Here is a 26,954-nt window from a genome sequence, read left to right on the forward strand (position 1 = left end):
AGGAATCATTGAACCTCTGCCTTTTATACAAACTCACCTTGTCGTGTTGACCCGTGTGTTCAGCGTACCACACCATTCCCGCAAGGCAAAGGAAGGTAATCAAAGCCTGTAATGAATAAGAAATATAAACCAAGTAGTCTTCTTGCCTTTTCTGGTCCCAAATTACACAACACAATAATAACGGCCGATGCTGTATGAAATAAGAAGAATAGTTCGGGTAGAGTCTCCTGGCCAGAATAGACAATAGACAAAAGGTGCAGGAGTAGGCCATTTGGCCCTTCGAGTCAGCACCGCCATCCAATGTGAACATGGCTGATCATCCCCAATCGGTATCCTGTTCCTGCCTACTCCCCATATCCTCTTTAAGAGCTCTAAAAAAGCTCTCTTGAAAGTATCCAGAGAACCGGCCTCCACCGCCCTCTGAGGCAGAGAATTCCACAGACTCACAACTCTGTGTGAAAAAGTGTTTCCTCATCTCCGTTCTAAATGGCTTACCCCTTATTCTTAAACTGTGGCCCTTGGTTCTGGACTCGGGGAATAGGGGAATCAAGGACCAGAGGACAGGTTTGAGGTGAAGGGGAAAAGATTTAATTGGAATCCGAGGGGTAATTTTTTCACGCAAAGGGTGGTGGGTGTATGGAACGAGCTGCCAGAGGAGGTGGTTGACGCAGGTACTTTTAAGAAGTAACTTTTCAGAAGCATTTAGACAGGTACATGGAGAGGACAGGTTTAGAGGGATATGGGTCAAACGCAGGCAGGTGGGACGAGTGTAGATGGGACATGTTGGTCGGTGGGGGCTATTTGGGCCGAAGGGCCTGTTTCCACACTGTATCACTCTATAACTAAACCAATCACCATCCACCCCAGAAAGCAGACTTTAAAATTCAGATACATTTGAGGTAATCTGTAATTATAGTCTAGAGATACAGCGCGGAAATAGGCCATTCGGCCCAACGAGTCCACACTGACCAGCGATTCCCCCCACACTAATACGATCCCACACACACTAGGGACAATTTGCATAGTTATACCAGGCCAATTAACCTACAAACCTGTACGTCTTTGGAGTGTGGGAGGAAACCGAAGATCTCGGTGAAAACCCACGCAGGTCACGGGGAGAACGTACAAACTCTGTACAGACAGCACCCGTAGTCGGGATCGAACCCAGGTCTCTGGCGCTTCGAGGGAGCAAATCTACCGCTGCGCCCCCGTGCTGCCCCTTTAGTTTCCTTGGAGATAGTAAGACAACGGAAGAGTATGTTTTGCTATTGCTACCGTGACTCACAGGAATATACTGTGAGTGACCGTGTACTTTTCATGGCCTTGTGAACTGATGAACTTGTGCTCTGAACTGGAGAACAATTCTATGCAACATTGAAAAGATAACTGAGTAAGACATGGCCTACATTGTACTAAAACAACCTTTGCTGGCTGTGTTGTTCCAAGGATATTAAAGCAATAAACAGCTCATCACCCAAGTTATTCACCCAATATACACATTAAACCTTAAAAGAGATGTTCGTTTTCTTACTGGGTAGTTTACAGCAACCAAGATCAATTTAATGGTATGCCCCAGTAATAATAAATTCACTCCCGGGATAAATCTTTTGGAAATATATTAAAAAGAAATGTCATATAATAATTCATGTTTTATTATTATTAATGCTTTGTGTTTTTTGAGTCATTCGTAACTGTCACTGTATGTCATGTTGTTACTTGTGGGCGGAGCACCAAGGCAAATTCCTTGTATGTGAATACTTGGCCAATAAACTTACATATCAAAAATATAAAAAACCGACAATACCATTAAAAAAAAGTAAGGTGGAGCATTGTTAACAGAATAAAGGGGATCCGGGGTGGGGGGAGGGGGAGATCACGGAGAACGAAGGGGGGACCTGGCGTTGGGGGGGGGGGGGGGGGGGTGGGGGGGGGTGGGTGCCGAGAATGTAGGAGGAACCTGGCGATGGAATCTTCATATGAAGAAAGACTGGATAGACTCGGCTTGTACTCGCTAGAATTCAGATGTTTGAGGGGGGATCTTATAGAAACTTACTAAATTCTTAAGTGGTTGGACAGGCTAGATGCAAGAAGATTGTTCCCGATGTTGGGGAAGTCCAGAACAAGGGGTCACGGTTTAAGGATAAGAGGGAAGTCTTTTAGGACCGAGATGAGAAAAACATTTTTCACACAGAGAGTGGTGAATCTGTGGAATTCTCTGCCACAGAAGGTAGTTGAGGCCAGTTCATTGGCTATATTTAAGAGGGAGTTAGATGTGGCCCTTGTGGCTAAAGGGATCAGGGGGTATGGAGAGAAGGCAGGTACAAGATACTGAGTTGGGTGATCAGCCATGATCATATTGAATGGCGGTGCAGGCTCGAAGGGCCGAATGGCCTACTCCTGCACCTCTTTTCTATGTTTCTATGATGGGGTGGGGGTGGGGTAGGGACCACCGAGAATGATGGGGGGCCCGGCATGAGGGGGGGCCGCTGAGAACGAAGGGGGACCTGGCACGGGGGGACTGCCAAGAATGATGAGGGTCTATACCATTGGGGACTACTTGGTAACTTTTGTCTGCCCCCGAGACATGGCGGTTCGATGCATACATTGTGTGTGGAATGCAAAACAAAAAGAGTTTTGCTGTGACATGTCACATGCTTCCACTCGTGGCAGAGTCTAGGACTAGAGGTCATAGCCTCGGAATTAAAGGACGTTCCTTCAGGAAGGAGACATTTCTTTAGTCAGAGGGGGAGGTGAATCTGTGAAATTCTTTGCCACAGACGGCTGTGGAGGTCAAATCAGTGGATATTTTTAAGGCAGAGATAGATGGATTTGTGATTAGTACGGGTGTCAAGGGTTATGGGGAGAAGGCAGGAGAATGGGGTTAGGAGGGAGAGATAGATCAGACATGGCTGAATGGCGGGGTAGACTTGATGGGCCGAATGGCCCTTTTCTGCTCCTATCACTTATGACTTTATAACAGGCAATAGACAATAGTTTCAGGAGTAGGCTATTTGGCCCTTCGAGCCAGCACCGCCATTCACTGTGATCATCCACATTGAGTACCCCGTTCCTGCCTTCTCCCCATATCCCTTGACTCCGCTAACTTTAAGAGCTGTATCTAGCTCTCTCTTGAAAGCATCCAGAGAACAGGCCTCCACCGCCCTCTGAGGCAGAGAATTCCAGGTTTCCTGTCTCTAGCGTGTCCAATCCCTTAATAATCTTATATGTTTTAATGAGATAGCCTCTCATCCTTCTAAACTCCAGAGTATACAAGCCCAGCCTCTCCATTCTATCAACACACGACAGTCCCGCCATCCCGGGAATTGACATTGCTGTATCTTTATACGAATTCTCTTACCATGCAAAGAAGCCAAAGGATGACGTACAATCCCACGGTTTTAGAGAACAGATCTTGGCCAGACTTGATGCACACTATTGCTTCCAGAAAGGAAATGGCACTGTTAACATTTAAAAAAAAGGAAAGTTAGACAAATCTCTTCAATGCAGAATAAGTCACAGCCTGCGATTTGAGTTGAAGGCTTCTAATATCACAAAAATGCATTTAATAATACATTTAATAAAATAAATTACTGCAGGCACCAAAAATAGATGAGATACATTTGGTACAATTGAAATTCAGAGGCGGCACCGTGGCGCAGCGGTGGAGCTGCTGCCTCACCGCGCCAGAGGCCCAGGTTCGATCCTGACCTCAGGTGCTGTCTGCATGGAGTTTGTATTTTCTCCCTGTTTTCTCCCACATCCCAAAGACGTGCGAGTTGGTAGGTCAATTGCCTTCTGTAACTTGCCCCCAGTGTGTAGATGAGAAAATGGGATTACGTAGAACCAGTATGATTGTCACCTTGTCGTGGTGGAGAAGCTTGTGTGGTCCTGAGATCCTGAGAGCGATGCCGTCTGGAGCTATGCTCCTGGTAGGGCCACCCATGGCGGTAAGGTCGAGGGGGGAGGTCTCTGACAAAGAGCAATCCAACCAAGACCGCAACGGTGGAACAGGCGGAGGACGATGGGTGACCTTAGTGGAGCGTCACAACGGCTGGGAAGGCGGATGAAGGCTGCAGCAGAAAAGGGTCTCCGGTCGTCTTGGACTCCATGCCACTGGATCCTGACCCAGATCTGTCAAAGACTTTGGGGTGGCTGTCTGTGCACCAGTCTCCCCACATTAAACAAAGTCACGCACAGACCCTGGAGACACCCATGGTCAGCCACGACCGAGGGGGGCCTAAGAAGTGTGGAATGGGTGATCGATGGTTGGCATAGAATCACTGGGCTAAAGGGCCCGTTTCCCTGCTGTAACTTTAAATTAAACTATAAGCATCTAGCATTTATTTAGTTTTAGAGATAGTGTGGAAGCAGGCCCTTCGGCCCACCAAGTACATGTCGTCCAGTGCTCAATCCCGTTCACGAGTTCTATCCTCCAAACTGGGGACAATATACTGAAGCCAATTAACCTACAAACACACACGTCTTCGGAATGTGCGAGGAAACTGGAGCACGTGGAGAAAACCCATGCAGTCCCAGGGAGAACGCGCCTGGGTCTCTGGCGCTGTGAGGCAGCAACTCTACTGCTTGTGCCACTTGTGTTGAATCAGAAATCAGATTTCTTTTCATCGGGGGATGCAAAGCACTTTGGCCAACGAGAGTTGTTTTTTAAATGTGCTATATATGATGAAGCCGAATTTTAGTTAAAAATATAAGAAGATATTAAATTGGCTTCTGGGCTAGCTTACAGTTTATATTTAGTCTCAAATTAGGCTTGCCTCAGGTTGCGGGTGTGTGAGATAATAAATCCTATAACATTGTCTCCCAAGTGAGGAAGTGACAGAGAAAGAAACAGCTAGTCACATCTTTGAAGTAAGATGCTGTAAACCAAATGGCCAATGTTTATGAGGGACCAAATGACAGCGAGGAAGCAGCGAAAGAGCTAGGGTGATCTCTGTGAAGATAAAATGGCATTATCCAAATGGCCAATGTTTATGAAGGACGAGAGAGGAACCAGGGAAGTAGAAAGATAAAATGTCGTAAACCAAATGGCCAATGTTATCTTGTACTATGTAAACAAAAGGCCTTTGATGTGATGCATTCTGTGGAAACCTTTTCCTGTACCTCTGACCATGACGAATGTCTGTGGAATATGCTAAGGAAACAAAAAAACCCTATTTAAGGCAATGTAATTCTGTTGTTCAGAGAAGTGGACGGAAGACGGTCAAGTGTCTGTATTGGTCACTTGACTGGAATTCTCGCTCCCTTCCATCGGCCGATGTTAAGTAAAGTTTTGAACTGGTCTATCAAACAGTTTGTGTGGTGTCTGTTTATTAAGAAGCGAACCTGGTTTAGTAGTTAAGAAAAGTAACTTTTTCATATAAATAAAAGTGACTTAACTTGACTTGACTTGACTTGGATGCAAACGTATTTAAGAGGGTTTGCATAACAAGGTCAAAATTCAAGAGAACTGGAAAGTTAAGAGAACTAGAATGTGCGAGTAGTGTTTACATTACAAACACATTTTTGATGTGTAACCAGAAGGTGTCAATTTGCATTCATGACAAAATTGGATGCAAACAGGAGAAAAGGCGACCAATGCAGATGGCTGTTTGGAAGGCCCCCCAAAAGAAACACAAATTAAAATAGAAAGCAGACTGTCTGGTTGCACGACAACTTGGTTCGGGAACAGCCCTGCCCAAGAATGCACGACTTGTGGACGGAGCCCAGTCCATAAACACAGATCAAACTGCCCACCGTTGACTCGACACGCACAACGCTGCCTCGGGAAAGCAGCAGACACAATCAAAGACTAGTCCCGCCCCGGTCATTCCTTCTTCTCCCCGCTCCCGTCCGGCAGAAGGTACAGAAGCTTGACCACCAGACTGAGGAGCAGCTTCTTCCCCTCTGTTATCAGGCTTCTGAACGACCCTTCCATAAGCTAGGGTACTGTCCGATTCACCTCTTGCCCCATTGCGGACATTGGACTTTGTCTCTGGAACTGGTGCGCTACAATGCTGAGAACTATATCCTGCACTCTGTATCTTCCCCTTTGCGCTACCTATTTCGCACTGTATTTCTAAATTAAAGACCATCATAGATAGGGGCGACATGCTAGCGCAGAGTTTGAGTTGTTGCTTCACAGCGTGAGACTGGGTTCGATCCCGACTACGGAGTTTGTATGTTCTCCCTGGGACCGTGTGGGTTTCCTCCAGGTGCTCCGGTTTCCTCCCACACTCCAAAGACGTACAAGTTTGTAGGTGAATTGGCTTCAGTAAGAATTTTCTGGAGAGAATACTCTCTAACTTTCCCCCCATAAATTCATAAGTGACAGGAGTAGAATTAGGTCATTCGGCCCATCGAGTCCATTCCGCCATTCAATCATGCCTGATCTCTGCCTCCTAATCCCAATTTTCCTGCCTTAGACAATAGACAACAGGTGCAGGAGTAGGCCATTCGACTCTTCGAGCTAGCACCGCCATTCAATGTGATCATGGCTGATCATCCCCAATCAGTACCCCGTTCCTGCCTTCTCCCCATATCCCCCGACTCCGCTATTTTTAAGAGCCCTATCTAGCTCGCTCTTGAAAGCATCCAGAGAACCAGCCTCCACCGCCTTCTGAGGCAGAGAATTCCACAGATTCAAAACTCTCTGGGTGAAAAAGTGTTTCCTCATCTCTGTTCTAAATGGCTTACTCCTTATTTTTAAACTGTGGCCCCTGGTTCCGGACTCCCCTCACCCGCTGAGTTTCTCCTGCCTGTAGCATGTCCAAACCCTTAACAATCTTATATGTTTCAATGAGATCCTTCTAAATTCCAATGTATACAAGCCCAGTCGCTCCATTCTTTCAACATATGACAGTCCCGCCATCCCGGGAATTAACCTTGTAAACCAACGCTGCACTCCCTCAATAGCAAGAATGTCCTTCCTCAAATTAGGAGACCAAAACTGCACACAATACTCCAGGTGTGGTCTCACTAGGGCTCTGTACAACTGCAGAAGGACCTCTTTGCTCCTATATTCTATTCCTCTTGTTATAAAGGCCCTTCTCCCCAAAACACTTGGCACCCGTTCTAATCAAGAATTTGTCGATCTCTGCCTTAAAAATATCCATTGACTTGGCCTCCACATCCCTCTGTGGCAATGAGTTCCACAGATTAACTAACCTCTGACTAAAGAAGTTCCTCCTCACCTCCTTTCTAAAAGAGCGCCTTCAGGTGCTGCACAATAACCTCAGGTGCTGCACAATTCACCATCCCCACAGTAACCAGGATTGCTATTAAACACACTCCTGTGGAGGCCAAGTCAATAGATATGTTTAAGGCAAGAGATTGACAGATTCTTGATTAGTGCGGGTCTCAGGAGTTACGGGGAGAAGGCAGGAGAATGGGGTTTGGAGGGAGAGATAGATCAGCCATGATTGAATGGCGGAAAATACTTAAATGGGCCCGAATGGCCTAATTCTGCTCTTTGATCTTATGAAGGTAAACACTACACCATCCATAGACACTAAAGGGCCTGTCCCACTGTACGAGGTAATTCAAGAGCTCTCCCGAGTTAAAAAAAAAAAATCAACCTCGTGGTAAGCACATAGAATGTACCTAGCGGGTACGTCGGAGCTCGGGACGTCTCTGAGCGGTTCGTAACGCTAACGGCAGGTACTCGGGAAACGCGGTAAGCTCGTGAGGATTTTTCAACATGTTGAAAAATGTCCACGAGAGCCCCGAGTATCTACGAGCGGCCATTACCGTAATTCTCCGAGTTCGAATCAGGGGAAACTCGGGAGAACTCTTGAATTAGCTTGTACAATGGGACAGCCCCATTACTAAGGAAGAAGGCCTGCTTTTGCATTTAGCCACCTGATAATAAGGTCATAAGTGATTGGAACAGAATTAGGCCATTGGGCCCCTCCAGTCTACTCCGCCATTCAATCGTGGTGATCTATCTTTCCCAACCTGTCATCTTTAAATTTGATTTTTATTTAACATGGCCAAGTTAACTCTTTTGATTTAGTGTGTAGGAAGGAACTGCAGATGCCAGTTTACAATGAAGATAGACACAAAATGCTGGAGTAACTCAGCGGGACAGGCAGCATCTGTGGAGAGGAGATTCGCACTCTCCCCCATAAGTTCATAAGTGTCAGGAGCAGAATTAGGCTATTCGGCCCATAAAGTCGCCTCCGCCATTGAATGCCGAGCAGCGGGGGAGCTACGTGCGCATGCTCTTTGTGGACTACAGCTCTGCTTTTAACACCATCCTTCCCCACAAACTGGTGGACAAACTGGGGGACTTGGGACTTCCACACTCCACCTGCATGTGGATAAATAGCTTCCTGTCGGGTCGCAGCCAGAGAGTCAGAGTGGGCCATCACACATCCACGGCCCTCAGCCTCAATACCGGCTCTCCACAGGGCTGCGTGCTGAGCCCCCTGATCTACACCATCTACACATATGACTGCACCCCCGCCCACCACAGTAACACCATTGTCAAATTTGCGGATGACACTACGGCGGTTGGGACTCATCTCCGGGGGGGACGAGTACGCCTACAGGGATGAGGCGGAGCAGCTGACAGTGTGGTATGGAGAGAATAACCTGCTCCTCAACATCTCAAAGACCAAGGAGCTCATAATAGACTACAGGAAGAAGAAAACGGACATTACACCATTAATCATCAGAGGGGACTGTGTGGAGAGGGTGGCGGATTTCCGCTTCCTGGGAATCCACATTGAGGAGGACCTGACATGGAGCGTGAACACCTCTGCGCTGCTGAAAAAGGTCCAGCAGAGACTGCACTTCCTGAGGGTGCTCAGGAAGAACAACATCACCCAGAGACTGCTGCTGTCCTTTTATCGGTGCTCCATAGAGAGCATCCAATACTGTGTATGCATGTGGTACACCAGCTGCACAGCGGCTCAGAGGAAAGCGCTCCAGAGGGCCATTGACAACGCCCAGAGGATTGTCGGCTGGCCTCTCCTTACCTTGGAGGACCTACACAGTTCCCACTGTCTCAAGAAATCCCAGAACATTATAAAGGACATTTCCCACCCCGGACACTCCCTGTTTGAACTGTTGCCGTCAGGCAGACGGTACAGATTAATGAGGACAAGGACAAACAGACTGAAAAACAGTTTTTATCCCACAGCAATAACTACACTTAATATAGCCACCAAATGAGCGCAGGTGCGCTACATACCAAAGGGATTGTGCAATCGACAGAAGAATGTATGGTTGTGTGTTTATGCTTGTTTTTTTCATGTTATTTATTTTAGTTGTTTATTTTAGATATTTCTCTTTTACGTATCGTTAGCTTTTAGATAATGTGTGAATGGTGCACTGACTGGTTGGTATTTTTAATTTTGTTGTACATGTTTACATGTTATAATGACAATAAAGAACCTATCTATCTATCTATCATGGCGGATCTATCTCTCCCTTCTCCTGCCTTCTCCCCATGGCTGAAAAAAATCATCGGGACTTCTCTTCCTTCAATCCAGGACGTTGCGAGCAAACGTTGCTTGTCCAAGCCCATCAGCATTATAAAAGACCCCACACGTCTCCATCATGGACTGTTCACTCTGCTGCCCTCAGGCAAAAGGTATCGCAGTTTAAGGAGCAGAACAGCCAGGTTTTGCAACAACTTCTTCCCCCCCCCCCCCCCCGAGCCATCAGACTCCTGAATTCCATATAATGTGCCGCCACTATTATCCATTTTATCTTTTTGTTATTTTATGTTGCACGGTGAGCCAAATGCAACGAAATTTTGTTTAGCACTAATCAAAAATCTATTTATTTCTGCCTTAAAGGAAGGGAAACTAAATAGAAAGCATACAACAAGAATGTCTGCCCTGATTGATATTGCATTTCTGTACATTATCAGTCTTATAGATGGACTTCAAAGGTAGACAAAATGCTGGGGTAACTCAGCGGGTGAGGCAGCATCTCTGGGCAGAAGGAATGGGCGATGTTTCGGGTCGAGACCCTTCTTCAGACTACCATCGATTTAAACCAGCACCTGCAGTTCTTTCTTACACATACAGTATTGGGAACAATTCTGCCCAATCTATGATAGGTGTCTATCATAGAGTCATCGTTTTAGTTTAGTTTGGAAATACAGTGAGGAATAGATAGAGCAAAAGGGAAGATACAGAGTGCAGAATATGGTTCGCAGCATCGTAGCGCACCAGTTCCATGGACAAAAAACGTACAGCGCGAGGTTAAATAAAGCAAATTTAATGCCGTTGTGGAAAAGATTTAGAAATAAGCACTTACCCAAACACCCAGCATTGTGTTCCCACTCTTTTGCAGTGACTGTCAGTGAGATATGCGTAATACTGCCTGTAAGAAAACATTAAAGAAGAACATTGCGGGCGGAGCACCAAGCCAAATTCCTTGTATGTGAATACTTGGCCAATAAACATATTCATTCATTCATTCACTGAAGGAATAAGTTGCTTGCAACTTATGTCAACAAACCAAAAAAATGCAGATCAGATCCATTTTGGAACAGTTAAGATTGCATGTTGGGGCAGCACGGTGGCGCAGCGGTAGAGTTGTTGCCTTACCACACCAGAGACCTGGGTTCAATCCTGACTACGGGTGCTGTCTGTGAGGAGTTTGTACGTTTACCCTGTGGGGTTTCTCCCACACACCAAACACGTGCAGGTTTGTAGGTTACTTGGCTACGTAAAATTATAAATTGTTCCTAGTGTGTGTAGGATAGTGCTTGTGGACGGGGTGATCGTTGGTCGGCACGGACTCGGTGGGCCGAAGGTCCCCGTTTCCGTGCCATGTCTTCAAGGTAAACTAATGTGACTACAGGAAACATTTAGAGGGATATGGACCAAATGCTGGAAAATGGGACTACCTTTCCAAGAGAGTTCGATATAGCTCTTAGGGCTAATGCAATCAAGGGATATGGGGAAAAAGCAGGAACGGGTATTGATTTTTGATGATCAGCCTTGATTATATTGAATGACAGTGCTGGCTTGAAGGGCCGAACAGCCTACTCCTGCACCTATTGTCTATTGTCTAATGATAGAGCTCAAGAGAGAACTCAAGGCAAAAAGATAGTGGAACGGAAAAGTAGAAAAATAGAAACTAAACCACGTTCATTTTCATGCACCAGCCATGATCATGGGAGACAAAATGTTTTTTTTATACAAAATGTGAAGTTGCTTTACCGTACGGTCGGTGCGGTGATCACACCAATGAAGAGGATTCGCCCGTAACTCAGGGCGTGGCTTGCTTGAAATACAAAGATGTGCTTCAAGAAAAACGTGTTGAGCTCAGTCAGCTAGAATAAGAAGAACAGAAATTTCAATAGCACGCCTTGAAACATTTCTTCAGCTTTATGGGCCTGTCCCACTGAACGAGATAATTCAAGAGCTCTCCCCAGTTAAAAAAAAAAAAATCAAACTCGTGGAAGCACGTAGATTGTACGTAGCGGGTACGTCGGAGCTCGGGGACGTCTCTTAGCGGCTCGTAACGCTAACGGCAGGTATTCGGGAATCGCGGTAAGCTCGGGAAGACTGGTGAAGTTTTTTCAACATGTTGAAAAATGTCCACGAGAGCCCCGAGTACCAACGAGCGGCTGTTACCGTAATTCTCCGAGTTCGAATCGGGGAAACTCGGGAGAATTAGCTCGTACAGTGGGACAGGCCCTTAACTCAGCGGGACAGGCCGCAACACTGGAGAGAAGGAATGGGTGACGTTTCCGGTCGAGACCCTTCTTCAGATGCTTACCTGCCAGATAATTAGAAAGAGGTAAATTCCAGCCACTCGCTGAACGGAGGATTTGGGGTCAAACCAGCGGACGTATGTCCAGCTGGCCGGAGTAAACTGCAGCACTGCCCGCTTCAGCTTTCCGCTCGTACTGTGAATGGCTCTGGAACAAAGCAGGTTATCACGTTATTACTGTGAGTGTACACTTGAACGAGGAACTTCCTGCACTCTTCACAGAAAAAATATACACCATAACTCCAAATCATTCGAAATAGCATCTTATAGACAATAGACAATAGGTGCAGGAGTAGGCCATTCTGCCCTTCGAGCCATGGCGGTGCTGGCTCGAAGGGCCGAATGGCCTACTCCTGCACCTATTGTCTATTGAAGTAATATCTGTCAAATTACAATAAATATCAAGCAAGGACAAAGAACAAATTAGTAAATCAAAAACAAAATTTTAAACAAGGGAGAAAGTGATGAGGGAAATAAACTAGAAAAATTAAGGACAATTAATTAAAACAGCAAAGATAAACTATTTCTCTAACTTCAAGTAATCTCCCTCTCTCTCCCATCCCCCCCATCCCAGTTCTCTGATCAGTCTGACTACCGATGATTTAATTTTACCTTTGTATGCTTTGTCGTCACCTTACCCTAGCTAACAATGATCTATAGACAATAGGTGCAGGAGTAGGCCATTCGGCCCTTCGAGCCAGCACCGCCATTCAAAGTGATCATGGCTGATCATCCCCAATCAGTACCCCGTTCCTGCCTTCTCCCCATATCCCCCAAGTCCGCTATCTTTAAGAGCCCGATCTAGCTCTCTTGAAAGTATTCAGCGAACCGGCCTCCAATGCTCTCTGAGGCAGAGAATTCCACAGACTCGCAACTCTCCGTGAGAAAAAGGTCTATCTACATTTTCCTTGATCTGCTACCCCTTTGATGTCTCAGTTTCACACCTGTGCCCTTCCATATCTCTATCTGTCTGTGTCTCTCTCTCTCTCCTCCCCCCCTCCCCCCTCCCGACTCTTAGTTCTGAACAAGGGTCTCGATCTGAAACGTCACCCGTTCCTTCTCTCCAGAGATGCTGCCTGTCCCGCTGAGTTACTCCAGCATTTTGTTTCTATCTATGATAGAGCCTGGAGATGTATGTCTCGCTATATGGAACATTCCACCCAGTGATGATGCACTTGGGCGAATTGAGACGAGAGCAAAGTTGAAAATAAAGAGAAAAAGTTGCAAAATGTTTAGACAGGGAAGAAAAATAATTCACTCCATTGTAATAAGGGTATTGGTGCATTATTGTACCGAAAAGCTTTTGTTTACATGCCATCGAATTAAATCAGGTTTTGCTATACGCGAGTACAATCAAACCATGCACAAGTTCAACAGGTAAAAATACCAGGTCGCAGTTACGACTGGAACTGAGATATAAAACACTGGACAGATTACATTTGATAATAGTGCAGAAAGGAACTGCAGATACTGGTTTACACCTTAGAAAGACACAAAATGCTGGAGTAACTTAGCGGGACAGGCAGCAACTATGGAGAGAAGGAATAGGTGACGTTTCGGGTCGCGACCCTTCTTCAGAACTAATTGGAGAACAAGGGTGGGGGAGGGATGGAGAGAGAGGGAAAGCACGGATTACTTGAAGCTAGAGAAATCAATATTCATACCGCTGGGGTGTAAGTTGCCCAAGCGAAAGGTGAGAGGGGACATTTGATAATAGATTGACTTTTAGTTTAGTTTTGAGATACTATAACAGGTTTAGAGGGATATGGGCCAAACGCAGGCAGGTGGGACTAGTGTAGATGGGACATGTTGGTCGGCATGGGCATGTTATGATGGGCCTGTTTCCACACTGTACGACTCCACGAACAGCGTTCAAAAGACACTGGGCCAAGTAATGTGCGAAGGAACTGCAGATGCTGATTTACACCGAAGAAAGACTCAAAATGCTGGAGTAACTCAGCGGGACACGCAGCATCTCTGGAGAGAAGGAATGGGTGACGTTTTGGGTCGAGACCCTTCTTCAGACTGAGCGCCAGGGGAGGGAGTTAAGAGATATGTGGACGGGCAAGGTGTGAAAACGACAGATCAAAGCAGACGATGATTGAGTATATGGTTATATGATTGAGCCCTGGTTCAGTGACGCAACTCGTACAGCTCGACGGAAGTGTCGCAGAGCTGAACGAAAGTGGAAGAAGGACAGGCTGCAGGTTTCATCGCAAATCCTAAAGGACAGCTGGCGAAATTACCAAAATACTGTTAAAGAGGCCAAAAGATATTACCTGTCTAATATAATAGTGTCTAAGCGTCACGACCCACGTGTGTTATTCAAAACCATTGATTCTGTTTTAAATGCCCCACAGCCTGTCTGCTTGGAAGCATCGTCCGAATTGTGCAATGACTTCCTGCACTTCTTTATCAATAAGGTTGTTTCTATACGGGCTCTCATCTCAGCTCCTGCCTCTGACCCCTCTGTTCCGGCCCCATGCCTGGTGGCATTCGATAAGTTTGTGCCTCTGACATTGTCGGGTCTAGAGGATGTGGTTAGCCATATTAAGCCGTCGGGTTCCCCTTGTGATGCTGTCCCTCCTCTTCTTTTTAAAGAGGTTTTCCCGAGTATAGGGCAGTCGGTTCTCGCCATCATAAACAGTAGCTTGTGTTCTGGGGTTGTCCCCATAAATTTTAAACATGCTGTAGTGCAACCACTACTTAAGAAACCAGGCCTGGATCAAACTGTTCTGGCCAATTTTAGGCCGATCTCCAAGTTGCCATTTATCTCTAAAATCATGGAGAAAGTAGTTTATGCTCAGCTGAAACTCTTCCTGGATGAGCACAATATTCGGGAGGTTTTCCAGTCTGGATTCAAAGCTATGCATAGCACAGAGTCGGCTCTGCTAAGGGTCTTCAACGACATCCTCCTGGCAAACGACTCTGGTAATTACGTGGTTCTTGTCTTGCTGGACCTATCTGCCGCCTTCGATACAGTGGACCATGGAATTTTAATTTCCCGGTTACAGCACCAAGTGGGCATTTGTGGCAGTGCCCTGGGATGGTTCAGGTCCTATCTGGCAGACAGAACCATGCGTGTAAGCCTTGCTGGCTTTGAATCCTCCTCCACTCCCTTGGCATATGGGGTTCCACAGAGCTCAATTTTAGGGCCCCTGCTCTTCTCTTTATACCTACTTCCTCTGGGCTCAATTTTAAGAAGGCATGGCATCTCCTTTCACTTTTACGCAGATGATAGCCAGTTATATATGCCACTCAGGAAAGAAGACGACTATTCTCTAAAATCACTTCTGTCTTGTCTTGAGGATATTAAGTCCTGGATGGCCTTAAACTTTCTGGGACTTAATGAAGAGAAGACAGAGGTGATTTTGTTTGGCCCCAATGGCTGCCGTGAACCTCCCTTTGTTGACTTGGGTCCACTGGCATTGTCTGTAAAGCCAACCGTTTTGAACCTGGGTTTTAGGATGGACGGTGATTTTAAACTAGATAAACAAATAGGCGCGGTGGTTAAGTCCAGCTTCTTTCACCCAAGGAAGCTGGCAAAGGTGAAGCCCATTCTCGAGCAGCAGCATTTTGAAACAGTAATCCATGCCTTTATTACATCTAGGCTGGATTACTGTAACGCACTCTACTCTGGAGTCGCACGAGCTTCATTGGCTCGTCTCCAGCTTGTTCAAAATGCTGCCGCTCGCCTTTTGACCGTAACTCGAAATTGGGAGCACATTACGCCAATTTTGGCCTCCCTTCACTGGCTCCCAGTGCACTTTCGAGTTCATTTCAAAATTCTTTTATTTGTTTTTAAATCGTTGAATGGGCTCGCCCCGCCCTACCTCTCTGAGCTGCTCCACCTATATGCTCCTGCCCGGTGCCTCAGGTCAGCTGATCAGCTGCTCCTTGAGGTACCAAGGTCTAAGCGGAAGCTCAGAGGGGATAGAGCCTTTTCTGTTGCTGCTCCGGCACTCTGGAACACCTTGCCGCTGCACATCAGACAGGCCCCCTCACTGTCCATCTTCAAATCCCCCCTAAAAACACATTTTTATTCTTTGGCTTTCGACACTGGCTGAGACATTGCTCCTGTTCTTAGTGCTTTTAATGTCTTTTAATTTTTAGTGTGTTTTTTATAGTCCTTCGTTTTACGGTTTTTAATGGTTTGTAATAGCTTTTTGTCCATGAGTTCTCATGTACAGCACTTTGTGGCAACTGCGGTTGTTTAAAGTGCTTTATAAATAAAGTTATTATTATTATATTGATACGAAGGTAGACAAAAATGCTGGAGAAACTCAGCGGGTGAGACGGCATCTATGGAGCGAAGGAATAGGTGACATTTTGGGTCGAGACCCTTCTTCAGACCATAGATGTTTTATTATTAATGTTTAGTGTTTTCTGAGTCATTCATAACTGTCAGTGTATGTCATGTTGTTACTTGTGGGCGGAGCACCAAGGCAAATTCCTGGTATGTGAATACTTGGCCAATAAACTTACTTACTTATATGGATATACAGACTAGTACATAGATACGAAAGGTTCAGAGCGACATGGGCCAACTGGGGCTAGGTTAGATGGAGCATCTTGGTCAGCATAGACGAGTCGGGGCCGAAGGGCCTGTTTCCGCGCTGTGTGACTCCAGGAGCCATAAATACTGTGTCTCGTTAAATAAAAGAGAGAAATTAAGGCCACATACTTGAAACTTCCCCAGTGATAGGTTCTCATCTCTAGAAAGCGACAGACCACCATTCCTAGCCAGATGCCACCACCATTGCACAGCAAGATGTCAAGAATGACCTGATCCCACCAGCATTCCGCAAAGTTCGGCAACAGATGCATAAAGAACAGCTAAAAGAAAATAAAATGTTGGAACATTGGATACACTTAACAAGAAGAATTTCACTGCAGTTTAGAGATACAGCGTGGAAACAGGCCCATTGGCCCACCGAGTCCGCATGCTCAGATAGATATGATTTGACATAGATAGAATCTTGATTAGTACAGATGTCAGAGGTTATTGGGAGAATGGGGTTAGGAGAGAGAGAGAGATAGATCAGCCACGTTTGGATGGCGGAGTAGACTTATAGACAATAGGTGCAGGAGTAGGCCATTCGGCCCTTCGAGCCAACACCGCCATTCAATGGGATCATGTCTGATCATCCCCAATCAGTACCCCGTTCCTGCCTTCTCCCCATATCCCCTGACTCCGCTATTTTTAAGAGCCCTATCTAGCTCTCTCTTGAAAGCATCCAGAGTACCGGCCTCCACCGCCCTCTGACTCCGCTACCTTTAACAGTTTTTGTTTTAGATATACATGATAGGCCGAATGGCCTAATTCTACTCCTATCACTTATGACCTCATGACACCAACACTAACCCACACACACACGAGGGACAATTTACAATTTTACCAAGCCAATTATCCTACAAACCTGTACGTCTTTGGGATGTGTGGGGAAACCGGAGACCTCGGAGAAATCCCACCCAGGTCACGGGTAGAACATACAAACACCGTACGGTCCGCACCCGCAGTCAGGATCGAACACGGATTTCTGGCGCTGTAAGGCAGCAACTCTACAGCTGCACGTGGGTACACGTGACGATAAAGGAACATTGAACCACATAAAGAATTTAGAAAAACAGCATGATCATGTTTTAATTCCACTACAGTCAAAGGGTTTTGAGGAATTAAATGCTAAAATTCGCTCTCGTTTATGTTGACAGATTCGAATCGGAATAGAGAGAAAGCTGCAATCAATGCAGTCAGATGATGGACACAAAATGCTGGAGTAACTCAGCGGACCAGGCAGCATCTCTGGAGAGAAGGAATGGGTGGCTTTTCGGGTCGAGACCCTTTTAATTTAGTTTAGTTTAGAGATACAGCACGGAAACAGGCCCTTCGGCCCACTGGGTCCGCGCCAACCAGTGATCCCCGCACACTAACACACACTTGGGACATTTCATACATTTACAAAACCAATTAACCTATAAGCCTGTACGCCTTTGGAATGTGGGAGGAAACCGAAGATCTCGAAGCAAACCCACGCAGGTCACTGGGAGAACCTACAAACTCCGTGCAGACAGCAGTAGTCGGGATCGAACCCGGGTCTCCGGCGCTGCATTCGCTGTAAGGCAGCGACTCTACCGCTGTGCCACCGCGAGTACCCTTCTTCAGACGGAGAGTCAGGGGAGAGATGTGGAGGGTAAGATGTGAAAATGGGACATTAAAGGGGACGAAGTTCAAAGAAAATGTAGAATAGGGCGGCACGGTGGCGCAGCGGTAGAGTTCCTGCCTCACAGCGCTAGAGACCCAGGTTCGATCCTGACTACGGGTGCTGTCTGTACAGAGTTTGTACATTTTCCCAGTGACCTGTGTGGGTTTTCTCCGAGGTATTCAGTTTCCTCGCATACTCCACAGACATACAGGTTTGTAGGTTAATTGGCTTGGTATAAATGTAAATTGCCCCTAGTGTGTGTAGGATAGTGTCAATGTGCGGGGATCGTTGGCTGGCGCAGACTCGGTGGGCCGAAGGGCCTGTTTCTGCGCTGTATCTCTAAACCAGATGTGGGCAACCTTGTTCTGCATGGGGGCCGGGACGCATGTCTGAGGGCGGATAGCGGGCCATGTCCCCGGCCTTTTGGCAACCCCTATCCAGACAGTGAACCCCAGACGCAAAAGGTGCGCGGCCGTGCCGGCGACTTTGCGCAGGATGCAGTAAAGCCAGAGATCGGTGGCTCCGCCATTTCGGCCGCCAGCGCAGGCCTCCTTGCGTCACCGCGCCTTGGCGCCGCGGCCTCGGGAGGTACTGGAGATGATGGAAGTCTGCAGGCCGGATAACAACGGGGGAAAAAAAAAAACGCCTGTGGCCGGATGATTTCCGGTTACGGGCCGCATTCGGCCCGGGGGCCATAGGTTGCCGACCCCTGCTCTAAATTAAAGATCATTATTAGCAAAGGGGAAGGTGACAACGAGGCATGCAAAGATAAAATTTAATCAGGGCAGTCAGACTACTCGGAGAACTAGGATGAGGGAAGGATGGACAGGGCGGACAGCAAAGGTTACTTGAGGTCAATATTCATGCCGCTGGGTATACGAGGTCCTGTTCCTCCAAATAGCTGGGCCTCACTCTGACAGTGGAGGAGGCCCAGGACAGAAAGGTCAGTGTGGGAATGGGAGGGGGAATTCAAGTGTTTGTAGGTTAATTGGCTAAAATTAACTGGTTAATTGGTTAAACGGGGTACTGATTGTAGATGATTAGCCATGAATGGCAGTGCTGGCTTGATGGGCCGAATGGCCTACTGCACCTACTGTCTTTTGTTTGGCAACTGGGAGATTGGGTACGTCTTGGCGGACCGAGCGGAGGTGTTCAGCGGAACGATCGCCGAGCCAGCGCTTGGTCTCAGGACTCCACACCTGGAACTGCAGATGAGGTTGGAGGAGGCCTGCCTTCAGGGAATTGCTTGCTTTCTCTGTCTCTGTCTCTCACTGCAAACGTACTTGTGACAGCTGAGGCACGGAAAAATCCAGGCAAACAAGAGTTGCGCGGTGCTATCTGTCGGCGGAGAACCAGCTTGAGAATACTGATGTCCATGAAAACAGCACTCTGCCACTTCCTCAATTGTGCCGGGGGGGGGGGGGGGTTTATGGGGAGAAGGCAGGAGGATTGGGGTTGAGAGGGAAAGATAGATCAGCCACGACTGAATGGCGGAGTAGACGTGATGGGCTGAATGGCCTATTTCTGCTCCAATTAGAACTTCTGATACCAATTGGAAAACTGGATTCTTCACTGCAACTAATGCAAACTTGAAACTCTAGAGTCAATGTGCAATAATTAAACCTGCAAATCTAATTCACAAGATGCTCCAGTTTAGTCCAGCTGTTGCCTCCCTCTCACCGTATCAACTACTCAGCAGCTGTTTGTTTTCACCAACTTCCAACCTCAACATTTGCTAGTCTACACTAACCCACCGCTCCTTGGTAAAATGCATCCAAGCAGGAAATAAGACCAAAGGTGTCAGGCAGCAAGCTGGACTAAGCTTTATAGGCGAGGCAGGCAGAAAGCGTTGGGATAACTCAGCGGACAAGGCAGCATCTCTGGAGAAAAGGGACAGGCGACCCTTCTTAGGGTCCAGAACCGAATCGTCACCCGTCCCTTTTTCTCCAGACATGCTGCCTGACCCGCAGAGTTACTACGGCACATTGTCTCCTGGATTGGGGGATGGGAGGCAACAGCAGCAAGTTCAAGTTCAAGTGAGTTTATTGTCATGTGTCCCTGTATAGGACAATGAAATTCTTGCTTTGCTTCAGCAACAGGCTTTGATGTGTAGGAAGGAACTGCAAATGCTGGTTTAAACCAACGCTAGACATCTAACCCCATTCCTTCTCCCCAGAGATGCTGCCTGTCCCACCGAGTTACTCTAGCATGTCATAGAAACATAGAAAATAGGTGCAGGAGTACGCCATTCAGCCCTTCATGGCTGATCATCCAACTCAGTATCCTGTACCTGCCTTCTCCCCTTACCCCCTGATCCCTTTAGCCACAAGGGCCACATCTACATCTAACTCACTCTTTCTGCGTCAGAGAATTCCACAGATTCACCACTCTCTGTGTGAATTTTTTTTTTCTCATCTCGGTCTTAAAAGACTTCCCCCTTATCCTTAAACTGTGACGCCTTGTTCTGGACTTCCCCCAACATCGGGAACAATCTTCCTGCATCTAGCCTGTCCAACCCCTTATCTTGGGTCCTGGCTTGGGGGATGGGCGGATGGAGGTGACGGCAGCAACAGGCTTTGATGTGTCGGAAGGAACTGCAAATGCTGGTTTAAACCAAAGATAGACACCAAACCCCATTCCTTCTCTCCAGAAATGCTCCCTGTCCCGCTGAGTTACTTCAACATTTTGTGTCTGTCCACAGGCTTTGAAGTGTAGGAAGGATCTGCAGGTGCTGGTTTAAATCTCTAAACTAAACTAAACAATGCATTAAAAAAAAAATAATTTATGCGCATGCATGTAGAGTTCTTTGTTTCGCCACAAGGTCTGTAGGTTAACTGGCCACTAAATTACCCCTCGTATGTAGAGAGTGGATTGTCACCTTATCGTGGTGGAGAAGCTTGTGTGGTCCTGAGATCCTGAGAGCGATGCCGTCGAAAGCTATGCTCCTGGTAGGGCCACCCATGGCGGTAAGGTTGAGGGGGAGATCTCTGACAAAGACCAATCCAACCAAGACCTCAACGGTGGAACAGGCGGAGGACATAGAAACATAGAAAATAGGTGCAGGAGTAGGCCATTCGGCCCTTCGAGCCTGCACCGCCATTCAATATGATCATGGCTGATCATCCAACTCAGTATCCTGTACCTGCCTTCTCTCCATACCCCTGATCCCTTTAGCTACAAGGGCCACATCTAACTCCCTCTTAACTATAGCCAATGAACTGGCCTCAACTACCTTCTGTGGCAGAGAATTCCAGAGATTCACCACTCTCTGTGTGAAAAATGTTTTCCTCATCTCGGTCCTAAAAGATTTCCCCCTTATCCTTAAACTGTGACCCCTGTGACGATGGCTGATCTTAGTGGAGCGTTACAACGTCTGGGAAGGCGGATGAAGGCTGCAGCAGAAAAGTGTCTCCGGTCGTCTTGGACTCCATGTCACTGGATCCTGACCCAGATCTGTCAAGGACCGTGTGGGTATCTGTCTGTGCACCAGTCTCCCCACGTTAAACAAAGACACGCACTGGCGCCCTCCATTTTGGGAATAGCACCCTGGAGACACCCATGGTCAGCCATGACCGAAGGGGGCCTAAGATGTAGAGAGTGAAAGCGAAAGCGGCATAACATAGACATGGAGTGAAGGGTGATCGCCGGTCGCTGTGGACCCTGTCATATGCTGAGAGAATGGAGCAGCTAGGTTTGCACACTCTGGAGTTTAGAAGGATGAGAGGTTATCTCATTGAAAGATTGTTAAGGGCTTGGACACATTGGAGGCAGGAAACATGTTCCCGATGTTGGGGGAGTCCAGAACCAGGGGCCACAGTTTAAGAATAAGGAGTAAGGCATTTAGAACGGCGACAAGGAAACAATTTTTCTCACAGAGAGTGGTGAGTCTGTGGAATTCTCTGCCTCAGAGGGCGGTGGAGGCAGGTTCTCTGGATGCTTTCAAGAGAGAGCTAGATAGGGCTCTTAGAGATAGCGGAGTCAGGGGATATGGGGCGAAGGCAGGAACTGGGAACTGATTGGGGATGATCAGCCATGATCACATTGAATGGCGGTGCTGGCTCCAAGGGCCAAATGGCCTACTCCTGCACCTATTGTCTATTGGTCTGTCTATTGGCATGTTGGAGGCCAAATCACTGGATGGATTTAAGAGAGTTAGATAGAGCTCTAGGGGCTAGTGGAATCAAGGGATATGGGGAGAAGGCAGGCACGGGTTATTGATTGGGGACGATCAGCCATGATCACAATGAATGGCGGTGCTGGCTTGAAGGGCTGAATGGCCTCCTCCTGCACCTATTTTCCATGTTTCTATGTACCCCTTCAGATGAAGGCCAATTCATGGTGCTTTGAAAACTCAAAACAATTCCGAACATGTATCAATTTCCTTTTTTTTTTGTTGCATATATTAAATATTGTATTTCAACTAATGCATCAATTGTTATTGCCTCCGTGGTCTGATTTAGTCCTTGTGCTCCCAGGCTTCAGAAGTTTACCAGAGATATATTATTAAAACTCCCGAGATTAAGCATCATTAGATAATTGAGCTGCAAGGGGAATCTCAGTTTTGTCATATCTAATTAACGCGCAGCGGTAGAGCTGCTGCCTCACAGCGCCAGTCACCCTCGTTTGATCCCGACTACGGGTGCTGTCTGCACGGAGTTTGTACATTCTCACCATGACCCCGTAGGTTTTCTCCGGGTGCTCTGTTTTCCTCCCACACTCCAAAAACGGGCAGGTTTGTAGGTTAATTGGCTGTTAAAATTGTAAATTGTCCCGTGTGTGTGTGTGGGCAACAGACAACACGTGCAAGAGTAGGCCATTCGGCCCTTCGAGCCAGCACCGCCATTCACTGTGATCACACCCACAATCAGTACCCTGTTCCTGCCCTCTTCCCATATCCCTTGACTGCACTATCTTTAAGAGCTCTATCTAACTCGCTCTCGAAAGCATCCAGAGAATTGGCCTCCACTGCCTTCTGAGGCAGAGAATTCCACAGATTCACGACTCTCTGGGTGAAAACGTTTTTCCTCATCTCGGTTCTAAATGGCCTACCCCTTATTCGTAAACTGTGGCCCCTGGTTCTGGACTCCCCCGACATCGAGAACATGTTTCATGCCTCTAGCGTGTCCAATCCCTTAATAATCTTATACGTTTCAATAATATACCCTCTCATCCTTCTAAATTCCAGAGTACACAAGCCCAGTCGCTCCATTCTTTCAACATTTGACAGTCCCGCCATCCCGTAGGACAGTGTTGGTGTACGGGGATCGCTGGTCGGTGCGGACTCGGTGGGCCGAAGGGCCTGTTTCAAAGGGAAATCAGATAGTGATAAAGGTAGGGGAGTCAAAGCACAAGGGGGACTAGATTGAACCGAGGGGCAATTCTTCCCCATCAGAGGGATGTAGGTCTATGGAACAAGCTGCCAGAGGAGGTAGTTGAGACAGGTGCTATAATAGAATTTAGAAGACATTTGCCCATGTACATGGATAGGAAAGGTTGAGAAATATTTGGGCCAAACATAGGCAAATGGGATTAGCTTAGATGGGGCATCTTTGTCGGCATGGAGGAGTTGGGACATAAGTGATAGAAGCAGAATTAGATCATTCGGGCCACATCCATTCAATCATGGCTGATCTATCTCTCCCCCCCTAACTCCCATTATCCTGCCTTCTCCCCATATTCCTTGACACCTGTACTAATCAAGAATCTATCTAACTCTGCCTTAAAAATATCCACTGACTTGGCCTCCACAGCCTTCCGTGGCAATGAGTTCCACAGATTCACCACCCTGACGAAATAAATTCCCCCTCAGCTCCTTCCTAAAGGAACGTCCTTTAATTCTGACTCTCCCACCAGTGGAAACATCCTCTCCACATCCACTCTATCCAGGCCTTTCACTATTTGTAAGTTTCAATGAGGTCCCCCCCCTCATCCTAAACTCTAACAAGTACAGGCCTAGTGCCGTCAAACGCTCATCAGATGTTAGTCAATGGGCCTCTTTCCATTCTGTATGACTCTATGACACGAAGAGAAACCTCTTTGGAAGAAGCGGAGTTAACAAGTATGAGGGATGCAGATCATGTGTAGGCAGATGAGATCAGGTTAATGTCATAGAATGATACAGCATGGAAACAGGCCCTTCGGCCCAACTTGCCCACAACGACCATCATGCCTCATCTACACTAGTCCCACCTGCGCTTGGCCCACATCCTTCCCTATGCATGTACCCATCTACATGTGTAAGAAAGAACTACAGATGCTGGTTTAAATCAAAGATAGACACAAAATGCTGGAGTAACTCAGCGAGACAGGCAGCATCTCTGGAGAGAAGGAAAGGGTGACATTTTGGGTGGAGACCCTTCTTCAGACTGATGTCAAGGAAGAGGGAGATTCATAGATAAGGAAGTGTAAGGTGTGAAAACAGGACAGTGTTCTTGATCTCCATTCCCTTTGCCGTTTGTACACCTTACACTTCCTTATCTATGAATCTCCATCTCCCCTGACAGTCTGAAGAAGGGGGTTGGACCCGAAACGCCAACCATTCCTTCTCTCCAGAGATGCTGCCTGTCTCGCTGAGTAACTCCACCATTTTGTGTCTATCTTTGATTTAAACCAGCATCTGCAGTTCCTTCCTACACATTTTGGTTGCTTCCTGACATTTGGATATTAAAGTCGCTGTGCCTCGAGAGCCTTACATGTTGAGGAGTAAAACTTGGTGTACATTGATTTGATAAGGGCGTAAGTACCTCAGTCAACTCCCAGGTGATGCTGATAGTCCAGCACAGGCCATAGCTGCGTATCAGCAAGGCTTTCATCGCCCAGCCCCAGAAGTGTCCAAAGGCAAAGATGTCAAAATGGCTGAGAATCCTTTCCCAAGTTATGTCGTGACAGTTCACTGCGTATTCCTGTCAAAGACAAAACACACACACACACAAGCAAAATAGTTTAATATCTGACGTTAGTTAGCCCGGCTACCAGATCAGCAAAAAGAACGAGTCTTTTCAGCATTCTTACGAACACAGTCCTAAAATAGGACTTCAGACTTTAGGCTACAGCGTGGAAACAGGCCCTTCGGCCCACCGAGTCAGAGCCTACCAGCGTTCACCCCGTACACCAGCATTATCCTACGCACTCGGGACAATTCACAATTTTTACCGAAGCCATTTAACGTACAAACACGTCATCATCGGCGGTCACTCGAAACGAGTATGACTGACCTCTCCTCAGGGTCGTCCACTTGTGGGTCTGCAGATGTCTGTGGAGGTCGATACGTGATCCACACACCTTGGTGCAACGTGGGCAGTGGAGGCTGGCGGTGGTTGGTAGTCGTCGAGTCCCCTTCTATCTCTCTCTCTCCCCTTACGGTGCTGTCGCTTTGTCTCTGCGACACGGCGTAGTTCCATTTCATGACGTGCAGCTCCTTCCTGCACGGATTTCTTCCAGGAGCGCCTGTCCACTGCAATGTGCTCCCAGTTCCTCGATGTGATGTGGAATTTCTTCAGACTGTTCTTGGAATTTCTTCAGACAAACCTGCACATCTTTGGTGTGCGAGAGGACACCGGAGCACCCTCTGACTAAAGAAATTCCTCCTCATCTCCTTCCTCGGACTAAACATATGTAATGCAAAGGGAATTCTTTGCAAAGTGTATATTCCCACTTTTATTCACTGGAATTTAGAAGGATGAGAAGGAATCTTATAGAAATATATTAAAAATTTTAAGGGACTGGCCAGGATAAATGCACGAAAAATGTTCCCGATGTTGGGGCAGTCTAGGCCACAGTTAAACAATAAAGGGTGGGCCATTCAGGATTGAGATGAGGAGAAACTTTTTTTTGCCCAGAGAGTTGTGGATCTGTGGAATTCTCTGCCACAGAAGGCAGTGGAGGCCAATTCACTGGATGTTTTCAAGAGAGCGTAATATAGTGCTCTTAGGGCTAACGGAATCAAGGGATATGGGGAAGAAAGCAGGAACAGGATACTCATTTGGGATGATCAGCCATGATCATATAGGTGCTGGTTCGAAGGGCTGAAAGGCCTACTCCTGCACCTATATTCCACGTTTCTAATGTGCCACGGATTTGAAATACTGCAAAAACAATATTGTCTCTGCTCATGCTTAAAATATTACAATGATCACTTGAGGATTGAAGTTTGCAGCCAGCGAGACTGAGGCACACCTGATGTTTACAAAGATCCTTCACAGTTGAATGTAAGCACAGAGACATGACTAGTAGTTTAGTTATAGGTAGATAAAACTGCTGGAGAAACTCAAGAGGGTGAGGCAGCATCTATGGAGCGAAGGAATAGGTGACATTTTGGGTCGGGTTGGGTTGGGTCCTCCAATTTACGGTGGTCCTCACTCTGGCCATGGAGGAGGCCCAGGACAGAAAGGTCGGATTCGGAATGGGAGGGGGAGTTGAAGTGCTGAGCCACCGGCAGATCATGTTGGTTATTGCGAACTAAGCAGAGATGTTGAGCGAAGCGATCGCCAAGCCTAGGCTTGGTCTCACCGATGTAGAGCAGCTGACACCTAGAGCAACGGATGCAATAGATGAGGTTGGAGGAGGTGCAGGTGAACCTCTGCCGCACCTGGAAAGACTGGTTGGGTCATTGGATGGAGTCAAGGGGGGGGGAGTAGTTTAGTTGTTGTCACTTGTACCGAGGTACAGTGAAAATCTTTCATTGTTGCGTGCTATCCAATCAGCAGGACTATACATGATTACAATCATCCATCTAAACTCCAGGCCCAGTGCCGTCAAACGCTCATCATTATTAACCCTGTACCCGCTGGAGTTTAGCAGGATGAGGGGGGGGGGGGGGGGGGGGGGGGGGAGAACCCCATTGAAACTTACTGAATAGTGAAAGGCCTGGATAGAGTGGATGCTTCCACTAGTGGGAGGGTCCAGGACCAGAGGGCACAGCCTCAGAATAAAAGATCATACCTTTAGAAAGGAAATGAGGAGGAATTTCTTTAGCCCGAAGGTGGCGGATCTGGGGAATCCATCGCCACAGACGGT

At 47.1% G+C, this 26,954-nt stretch overlaps 1 protein-coding gene across 1 annotated transcript in view; it reads right to left on the bottom strand.

The window, feature by feature from the left end:
- The window catches only part of ptdss1 (phosphatidylserine synthase 1), a 43,250-nt gene that overhangs the window by 7,787 nt on the left and 8,509 nt on the right, over positions 1-26,954 (bottom strand). The window contains exons 5-11 of the mRNA XM_033020062.1: positions 24,683-24,841; positions 16,421-16,572; positions 11,743-11,884; positions 11,181-11,293; positions 10,270-10,335; positions 3,359-3,458; positions 38-106 (exon numbers count right to left, since the gene is read on the bottom strand). Of these exons, the coding sequence (XP_032875953.1) occupies positions 38-106; positions 3,359-3,458; positions 10,270-10,335; positions 11,181-11,293; positions 11,743-11,884; positions 16,421-16,572; positions 24,683-24,841 (801 nt within the window). The remainder of the gene's footprint in view (positions 1-37; positions 107-3,358; positions 3,459-10,269; positions 10,336-11,180; positions 11,294-11,742; positions 11,885-16,420; positions 16,573-24,682; positions 24,842-26,954) is intronic.

The sequence above is a fragment of the Amblyraja radiata genome, chromosome 4 (assembly GCF_010909765.2).
Source record: "Amblyraja radiata isolate CabotCenter1 chromosome 4, sAmbRad1.1.pri, whole genome shotgun sequence".
NCBI lineage: Eukaryota > Metazoa > Chordata > Chondrichthyes > Rajiformes > Rajidae > Amblyraja > Amblyraja radiata.